Source organism: Salvelinus sp. IW2-2015, linkage group LG11 (assembly GCF_002910315.2).
Source record: "Salvelinus sp. IW2-2015 linkage group LG11, ASM291031v2, whole genome shotgun sequence".
Taxonomy (NCBI): Eukaryota; Metazoa; Chordata; class Actinopteri; order Salmoniformes; family Salmonidae; genus Salvelinus; species Salvelinus sp. IW2-2015.
Genome location: NC_036851.1, coordinates 16,734,876 through 16,745,431, shown reverse-complemented (window position 1 = coordinate 16,745,431; position 10,556 = coordinate 16,734,876). Strand labels below are relative to the sequence as shown.

General features: G+C 41.3%; 1 protein-coding gene across 1 annotated transcript; it reads right to left on the bottom strand.

Moving 5' to 3' along the window:
• Positions 1–284: 284 nt before the first annotated feature.
• On the bottom strand, positions 285–7,031 carry LOC111969909 (lipid transferase CIDEC). The gene is made up of 5 exons (XM_023996290.1): positions 6,925–7,031; positions 6,572–6,722; positions 5,337–5,486; positions 4,277–4,464; positions 285–1,036 (listed from the first exon to the last, which is right to left on the bottom strand). Exons 1-5 carry the CDS (start codon positions 6,987–6,989, stop codon positions 835–837), a joined length of 756 nt encoding a protein of 251 aa, XP_023852058.1. The 5' UTR covers positions 6,990–7,031; the 3' UTR covers positions 285–834.
• Positions 7,032–10,556: the final 3,525 nt, after the last annotated feature.

The following is a 10,556-nucleotide window of genomic DNA, read 5'->3' as shown; positions in this document are numbered from 1 at the left end:
CCAAGGGAAGCTGGGCTCCAGCTGGCAGCACAGGACAGGGGGCAATTAGAGGAGTGTGGGAGAGACAACCAGACCTGCTGCCAATTACTGTGCCCATGAGCCAGACAGACGTCACCCATAATAACATCCAACACTGTGGAGCACAGCCCTGCCATGTGACAATGGTTGGACAACAAAGTTACACAGGTCTCTGCTTTCAGGTGTGACTTCAAGTATGTGTGTGTTTGCTTGTGCGTGTGCATGCGCGCATGTTTATGTTGAGGGGAAATAAAATCTCTCAAAGGTTAATATTCTTGTGATTTATTCATGCTTATTAATATGAAAAAAGCCAAGTGCCTTCTATCAGTTGAAGATACAGACCAGCAGCAGTCACTGCAATAGAAAAGTGCATTCGCTTGTGGAGTGTTGCAAGCCATATAGACAGACAAATGTAACAAAGTGCAAGTGATCATAGCCAAAATGTAGGACAACACAGCATTTCCTGTCCCAAAAGTCAACCGAGAGGAGTGACCTAACCAAAAGGTGTATACCTGCCACTGTAACCATGACATCAGAGTGATGCAGCACTGTGCCATGGTGTTGGTCCTGCAGTTTGCCAGTACCCATTACTTTTAGCAAACAGGCTCTTTTAGAGTGTCTCTCTGAGTAGAGCCCTGTTTAAATATCCTGACAATCCATTCTTCCTTTCCATGAAGTGATTACTTATCAGCCATGACTGGACAGGTGCAAGCTATGTAGTGTAGCATTCCCTTTCACCTGTAAAATCGATTTAGATGGGTGATTACTTCAAGGAAGGGAGAAGGGAAGGAAGCATGTTCATAGTATTGGGATAGATCACACAACAGTTTTGCCCATCACAGCCGTCTTGCCCATCAGGATGCTCTGTAGTTGTTTGATCTTTCCATCCTGTGGCAGTGGTGGCAGGCTCAGGTCTGCCCGGTCATCCTCATCCAGGAGCTGCTCGATGTAGCAGGAGGAGCCCAGGAGGACGTGGCCTGTGGCCTGCATGGAGAACAGGGTCCATCTCAGAGCCTCCCTACAAGAACAGGGAAAAATGTGTCAGACGAGAGTTGAAAAGGGAGGTTATCTTACTGGAAACTTTTGGAGTTCACCAGTAAACTACCAGAGGAGGAATTTTATCAGAAGCCATTTAGTTGCCTTTTTGAGTACTTCAGATTATTACAGGTATCTGTAATTATCTCCGGCCCTCGGTGTGGCCTTATCACATGTAAAATATATAAAATAAGATTATTTAAAAATAAAAAATAGAATGGCCTGTAAAACATTATCATAAATCTAAACCATCAAAATAGTGAATAGCATTGGTGTTTAAACTGACTTGCCTAGTTAAATAAAGGTMAAATAAAATTAGGGTTTCAGCATGAAATATATATATAGATTCATTTTACAATGTCAATATGTATTTCTTGTAAATGTTTTGGTGCCAAACTGCTGGCAGTTGTGAAAGAAGCCAATAGTTGGAAGAGTTGCAGAGTTAATTGAAAATAATGCCATTGTTATTTTCTCTAGAACCATATTGTCTATCCACTAGAAAAACTAATCGACAATATGAACACAGATACACAAAAATATACAGTACCAGTCAAAAGTTGACATAAACCCTTGAATTAGTAGGTTTCTTTATTTTTTWWTWTTTTCTACATTGTAGAATAATAGTGAAGACATCAAAACTATGAAATCATGTAGTAACCAAAAGTGTTACAGAAATCAAAATATATTTTTCAAAGTAGCCACCCTTTGCCTTAATGACAGCTTTGCACACTCTTGACATTCTCTCAACCACCTTCATGAGGTAGTCACCTGGAATGCATTTCAATTAACAGCCCTGCCTTGTTAAAAAGTTAATTTGTGGAATTTCTTTCCTTCTTAATGCGTTTGAGCCAAGCAGTTGTATTGTGACAAGATAGGGGTAGTATACGGAAGATAGCCCTATTTGGTAAAATACCAAGTCCATATTATGGCAATAACAGCTCAAATAACCAAAGAGAATTTACAGTCCATCATTATTTTAAGACATGAAAGTCAGTCAATGCAGTTTTTTTTTTTTCATTCATTATTTTGATGTTTTCACTATTATTCTACAATGTAGAAAAGGATTGAGTAGGTGTATCTGAAATTTAGACTGGTACGGTATATGAATACATTTTTCAAATACATATTACCAAAGATGATGATCTGTTAATCACCAAAATTACAGAAGATTCCGGTAACATTGGACAATTCCCGGCACCTTTGCAACCCTATGTCAGACAGATACCTGTACTGTAGATAGTGATCCGACAGATATAATATGAACATATAGTCAGGAAGATAGGGAAACGCTGAAAGTGCAGGGCTGGGACCTGCATCTCCCTAATCTCTCTCTCCTAGTTGAGATACAAGTTTCATTCTCTCCAGTGACTTTTCAAAAGAGAAAAATATGAGCAGAAAATGAAATCTAGAAACCTGTTATTTGTTGATTCTGCACAATTTAATCCTAGTTGTCACAACCGCTCAGCAGCTCTCAGCACGTATGACATAACCTTCCTAAATGTATCTGAACATACAGTGCCTTCAGAAAGTATTCACACCCCTCAACTTTTTCCACATTTTGTTGTGTTACAGCCTAKATTTAAGATAGATTAAATTTAGATTTTGTGTCACTGATCTACACACAACATCCCATAATGTCAAAGTGGAATTGTTTTTTTAAAGAAATGTTTACAAATTAATAAYAAAATGTAAAGCTAGAATGTCTTGAGTCAATAAGTATTCAACCCATTTGTTATGGGAAGCCTAAATAAATTCAGGAGTAAAACCATGCTTAACAAGTCACTTAAGTTGGATGGACTCACTGTGGGCAATAATAGTGTTCAACATGATTTTTGGATGACTACCCCATCTCTGTATCCAACACATACAGATAATTGTAAGGTCCCTCAGTCAAACAGGGAATTTCTAGCACAGATTCAACCACAAAGACCAGGGATGTTTTCCAATTGTTTGCAAAGGGCAAATATTGGAAGATGGGTAAAAAAATATATATAAAAGGACTGAATATCCCTTTGAGAATGGTGAAGTTATTAATTACACTTTGGATGTGTATCAATACACCCAGTCACTACAAAGATACAGGTGTCCTTTCTAACTCAGTTGCCAGAGAGGAAGGAAAGCACTCAGGGATTTCACCATGAGCCCAATGGTGATTTTAAAACAGTTACAGAGTTTAATAGCTGTGACAGGAGAAAACTGAAGATGTAGTTACTCTACAATACTAAGAAGGAAGCCTGTATAGAAGGAAGCCTGTACAGAATACAAATATTCCAAAACATGCATCCAATAAGGCACTAAAGTAAAACTGCAAAAAATATGGCAAAGAACTAAACTTTTTGTCCTGAATACAAAGCGTTATGTTTGGGGCAAATCCAATACAACAAATCACTGAGTATCACTCTTCATATTTTCAAACATGGTGGTGGCTGCATCATGTTATGGGTATCCTTATCATCGGGAAGGACGAGGGAGTCTTTTAAGATAAAAATAAACTTAATAAAGTTAAGCACATTCAAAATCCTAGAGCAAAACAGTCTGCTTTCCAACAGATCGGCATGAAAATCTATGGCAAGACTTGAAAATGGCTGTCTAGCAATGGTCAACAACCAACAGGACAGAGATTGAAGAATTTTTTAACGAATAATGGTCAAATATTGTATAATCCAGGTGTGCAAAGCTCTTAGAGACTTACCCAAAAAGACTCACAGCTGTATTCGCTGCCTAAGGTGGTACTAACATGCATTGACTCCACAGAAGGTTGGTGGCACCTTAATTAGGCTCGTGGTTGGTGGCACCTTACCACGGGATCGTGGCAATGACTGGAGCGGAATCAGTGGAATGGTATCAAATACATCAAACACATGGAAACCATGTGTTTGATGCCATTCCATTTTCTCTGTTCCAGCCATTATTATGAGCTGTTCTCTCCTCAGCAGCCCCCTGTCATTGACTTAGAGGGTTGAATACTTATCTAATCAAGCTATATTCGTTTTTTTATTTTCCATCAACAAAATGTAAAATGTAAGAATTTTTCTTCTACTTTGAAATAAGAGTATTTTTTGTCGATAGTTGACAAAAAAATGACAATTAAATCCAACAAAATGTAGTAAAGGTCAAGGAGTGTGAATACTTTCTGAAGGCACTGTATCAACTCAACCTTCTCCTAAATCTTACAAACTCATCTTTAAGTACCCACATCAACACACGGAGAGCGATTACTCACTTCAGCATCTTCTTGGCAGCGTAGCAGCGCACATCGTAGGACACAGAGTAGGTGCCATACAGCGTGGCCTTCACATTCAGACAGCCAATGAAATCCTGAGGGTTGTTCTTGTATAGGTCAAAGGTTATTCGAGCCACATCTTTCCTGCGCTGGTGTTTGAGCTCATTTTGCATTCGGGGATGAGTGTTCTGGGAGCCGAAAGGTGGAGAGAGAGGGAGGGATATGAGAGAGGAGAAACAAGAGCAAATCAATTTTCCCCAGTTAACACAAATTAAGTCTTGTCTCCTACAGCTTATTTATGGGAAACTAAAATTGAGTGTGAAGGAAAACTGCATATATAACCTCTGACACTTAGTGTCTGTCAAACTAAGATGGATGAACGCAATACTAGCTAGCCCCCCCTACACACTCCCCTTCCTCCCCTCCACCCAAGAGCGCCAGTCATCTGCAAAGGAAGGTAACAAGCATTGGAATACAGATWAATTCATTCTGAACAGTGGAAGGACAACAGGAGGAAATTGTATTATGTTAATGAGACACGCTCAGCATGACAGGAGCCAAGTAAACACACAGGGTGATGCCATTCAGGTGGCAGAACATAATTTAATGAATATGGAAATGACCTGCTTTGGACAAACAAACACTCCTCAACTCTGACTCAAATGGTGCTTTAATTGTGGCCAAAAGTGTGAGGTAACTAAATGAGGGGGTTATGATTTGCCATATATGTCAGAGATGGTTTCACTCAACTCTTCGCCCAGAATAAGAATGCTTTTGCATTTATCTGAATGGAATCATTTATTGAATATGCTTACTCTATATTCAATCCCAAAAGTTCAGGTCATTCATATACAATATGGGAGTAGATTTTCTTGTTCGTCCCATCTTATCTAAAAAGGCAGGCTATACAACTGCATCTTCATCTGAGAACACGTTGGCACTGATGATGATAATACACAGAAGTGAAGCCTGTTCACCATTCTACCAGAGTGACCCTGTGTAATGGCGCCACCCAGTGGACTCTGTGGTAAGAAGGTCATGCATATGTCACCCTACCAACCTGTGGAAGTGTCCACTTCTGCCCCTTCTCCAGGACCATGAGCACAGCGTTGTCTTGCAGGGTCAGGAAGAACTCCTCTGTATCTACCCCCGTCCCGTCTTCATCCAGCACCAGGGCACTGACGCAGGACACGTGCAGAGAGTCCATGGCCTGAGGGAACAAACTACCCATTAGCCTGGAAGAGATATAGAGTCCAGTAAGTAGGGACTACAGAATCATTCCCCCTCTCAGAAGTAGTTACTTAGCCACTCCATTCCCTTGCGTGTCATAGATTTCTACAGTGAATAATACAAATGGCGAGTGTTAAAAAAAGATTGCATATCTCTGCAGAGTAGATAAGTTCCTGAAAAGTCTCAATATCATGTATTATCATTATGTCCGGGTTAAGTTAAACTTTTCAAAGACATGCGTAAGACAGCAGTAGTGTCACAGTTGGAGCACCAGAACAACAGAGACAATTGTCAGTATGTGCATGAGAGCACATACTCCAGCATGCGAGCATTTAAGGAAAACCGTTAGTTCTTTCTGCTTCCCTTTGAAAGCCTCTGACTCACCCATCCTTTCATTCCTTTATCCATCTGAGTCACATTGTTCACTGGATTGAATTTATGATGCCATAAATGAGTAAAGAGTATGTAACCAGACTCTCTCTTCTCCCTCACTCATACACTACTCTTCTCTCATTCAAACTCACTGAAGTTAGAGACTTATATCTCCCTCACTAACTTTAAGCATCAGCTGTTAGAGCAGCTTACAGATCGCTGCATCTGTAAATATTTCATCCAATCATCTACCTACCTCATCCCCATATTTGTTTTTGTTTCTCTGCACTTTTGCACACCAGTATTTCTATTGCACATCCTCATCTGCACATATATCACTCCAGTGTAAATGACTAAATAGTAATTACTTCCCCACTATTGGCCTATTTAATGCCTTACCTCCTTACTTAATTTGCACACACTGTATACAGATTTTTCTATTGTGTTATTGACTGTACATTTGTTTATCCCATGTGTAACTCTATTGTTTTTGTCGCACTGCTTTGCTTTATCTTGGCCAGGTCGCAATCTTGGCCAGGTCGCAGTTGTAAATGAGAACTTGTTCTCAACTGGCCTACCTGGTTAAATAAAGGTGAAATAAAAAAAACGTTATATATAAAAATAAAAATAAACTTGTACTCCTCCCTCAAGCACCCTCTTCATCCCTCCCTCTTCCTCCACCATTCTCCTCACTTTGTTGACTAGGTCTCGTAGCCCATCAGCCATGATTCCCTTCTTAACGCTGCGATCAGCACTGGTGACCCGGAAGGGCTTAGGTCGAGGAGTCCCGACAAGGAGCTGCTGGGTCATGGAGGCACTGGCTGATACACTGGCTGTCACACACCTGGTGAAGATACATACACATAGTCAAATTATGTCAAATCTATTGGAAAACGATGCTAACTTTGACTCTATGACGTATGTCCTACGATGTAAAAAAAAAAAAAAAAAAAACATTAAACATTACTGAACGCAGTCTTATGATGACCAATAGTAGTGCTGCCAATAGGGCACATCCCCTTAGTGCTGCGGCATCAGGCTCTTACTTGGAGAGTGAGGCAGGGGACAGGAGACTGAGGGACTTCATGGCATAATCCATCCTTTGGATCATCGGCAAACAGCGCCTGAGGATTCACCAATGTAGTCTTTATTGCTGCAGTTACAACGTATCACCAGCAGGTGAGGCTATCACCACACTGACTGAACACGGTACTGGTGGAAATATTTTTACCAAAAAGTATTTCGTATGATAGAAACATGACCGACATGAACACACAAGCAAGCCATGACTACAGCTCCAAACAGTAATATTGCTGGAGAGAAAAGGCAACCCTTGACAGTTCGCTAACAGACACAACATGTGTAGGCTACAACAGATACGCGAGATGTCAGCTACCATAAAGGTAATTTACCACAGCTAGCACTTCGTTATACTGTAATGGTTTCGTGACTATTACCCATCTGTCCTGAACGAAAACGGTTTTATAAAAATAGTGTAAAATAATTCTACAAAATTANACACACACACACACACACACACACACACACACACACACACCCATTGGATTTAGACACTGTAGTGTAGTGTTCATTTGTTTTATCTAACCCTGAACTCTCTGAACTTTGCTTGCCCGACCTAGTCAGAACTCTACCCAGCTTGGCTATATTTGGAGTTGTAAGGCAATGCTAGGGCAACTCCACTCACTCAGTCACGTGGTGGTTTTGACCTGCTCTACATTCTTGACAAAGGGAAAATTAACTCGTTTGCCATTTGCACAGCTGGTAACAGTAAATATCCCCCCAGATTTTAGAAAACCACATTTGCCAATGAATTGGCACCTCTTCAAATAGTCTGCCTCATCAAAAGGCAACATAGAGGAAACCAACATGAAAGATTCTCGGAAGGGGAGATATTAAAGTGAAACAAATCTAAACGCCTTCAGAGGTGTGTGTTTGATAATCCAATATTCCGCTTTTTGGGGTTTCATTTCTGCCATGACTTCAGCCATAGTAAACTTCTTTCCTTTATTCATCTGAGAAAGGCTCAACCAGTAAAAGTTACAACCAGTGAGTAATTACAAGAAAAGCACCTTGTCATTCCATGCGCTGGGCAAACTGAATACCCGTTTCTCATAACCTTTGTTTGATCTTTGGACTGAATATTGCAACACGGTATGAAAACAGATAGCATGCTTCTAGTTCAATTACTAGCTTGGAGCCAGCCGTACTACTGTGTAGGCTTATTTAGGCGTTCACGTGCTCTGGAGTCTCTGCTGTCAGCGTGGCGGGAGCTCAGAGAGACGCTGACGCTGTCTTTAGCGTTGCCATGTTCCGCTTTCCAGACACTACCTTGGCCAGCGTKAATTTTCGTCTCTCGCTCACTCGCTTCACCTCTCCGCCTCCCCCCTTCCTTTCGCTTGTGGTGGTGTCGGGGACCAATGGCAGCGTTCAAATATCTTGAGAGCAAAGAGGAGCGGCCGAGTGGCGGGAACGGGGAAGAGATGCTGCTCGCTTTCGGAGCTGTTACGTAACGAGGTCTACTCTGGAATGCCTGGATGGTGTTTGTAAACAGTGGCGGCCATGTGCTCACACTCACGTGGAGACCGGAAAGGGAGTTCTGTCCTAGTCGTGCCCTCACAGGCAGGTCTCCTCACCCCTGAGGTAAACCCCAACRGGCTGACATCGATACACACTTCAAGGGCCWAAAGAACACTCCCTCTGGTRGGCCCGTGCCACTTAGTCTCAACGAGACAGRCTTATCTCTCCGAACCGTAGCCATAATTAAAACACAGACAGACGAATGGAAGGGCCAAGGCCTCTTCCAGAGAYAGAGAGAGAGAGTTACAACACTGTATATAGATATGAGTGTAATGTTTACTGTACATTTTTATTGTTTATTTCACTTTTGTGTATTATCTACTTCACTTGCTTTGGCAATATTAACATATGCTTCCCATGCCAATAAAGCCCTTAAATTAGAGAGAGAGAGAGAGAGAGAGAGAGGTGTTCTGTAGTGGGTAGAGATGCAAGGTGTTGCTTAATCGCAGGAAGAAGATAATTGTGTAATTCTAGCGATGAGTAACAACCAGGGCAGGGCCAAAAAGAACAACTGTGGTTTCTATACCAACAGTCAAATGCCAAACAAGGACAGAAATGCTCGGTGATCTTTTGGGAAATGAAACTCTTTCATAATATTGTTTAGAAACACACACCATAGAAGCTGAAAAGCTAGAAGTGACTCATTTGAACACAACCTAAAAGCCTTGTGATGAGACAATCTACAGAGGTTCTAACGTAAATCATAAAGTAGACTATCTGGACAACATGCACGTTGAATGACCTTCTAAAGAAATCGCATCCAATACACTCATGTAACAAGGCAGTAATAACCGATAGCAAGTGTAACACGGTACTTCAACTATCGAGGCTGGGAGCAGCAGAGAGCTAAATCAATATCTCCAGAGGTCAATATGAGACACAGTATGTCGCCATTTTGTCTGAGGAGGAGGAACGTGATCAACAGAGCCAGCTTGGTAGCTACACAGAGGCAATGGATTTTAAAATGTCTCGTAACCTGTTCCACTGTGTCATCTCTGCAGCAGGGTTACCGTGGCCTTCGGGGTGGAAATGTGATGCGTGGCCTGCGCTTGGAGGTCAGCGGTAAAACCCAGCCCATTGTGAATGGACAGCATTTTTGCAGAAACCATGGAGACCGAAACCACTGGACATTCTTACCCCCAAAGCTTGATATTGTCTTTTGTCCCTTAGATAACATAAAGGGGAAGACGCAAGACGAGTAGTCCAACCATACCCAGCTTTATCAGTGGGTGTGGATTGATGAGAACAGCCATGTCCATTCTTGTGATTGATCTTTCTGACTGGACTGCCCCCCCCCACACTCCTCTAGCCACCACGTGTTGACATTCTCCCTACTAGGATCTGTGGCGCAGATATGGTGCCTTTTTCCACTGCTGATGTAACAACACATGTGGTGCCAATGAAAACAGCACAAAGGGAAAATGGAGGTTGTGTGTTCAAGACAATATCTTGGCTTGCCAAGTGACTCCTGTCTTGTGTAAAGACCAACATGACACAATCTAGTCCTTGCTTTGGGCACAATATTCTACCCATAAATGAAGTATGAACTCTGACTTTTTTGTCTCGCTTTATATCTGTWCTTATGATAGCACACTATTATCTCTTGGTAGAAGTTGAGAAACAAACTATTGTATAGCAATCTTGCTSTCTGATACCATGTAATGTATCCATTGAAATAAAAATTGTCTTCCTCGACTAACATTCTGCAGTATCAYTGATGTAAGCATTGCAATGTGCATTGCATRCAGTCTACTTACTGAGAAATGCAGTCAACAACTCAAGGAAGACACACTTAACTCAAAGACAAAGTCCATGCATCCTCCAATATTGGCTTGCAGCTGTTTGYTCCACTACAAAATAAAGCTAGTCTTATCCTTTAGCTTGGGATAAGCATACAGCTCCAATATGAATCAAGTATAATTATTTTCACTCAAGGCCTATTTCTCTACATTATCTTGTCTGGGGCAAATGAGCCTCAAATGGCACAATTAATTTCAAAACATAAAAAAACAGTATACTACCTCATCCAGTCAAAACAAACTTCACGAGAAATATGGAGGACTACGGTGCACTCCCCTAG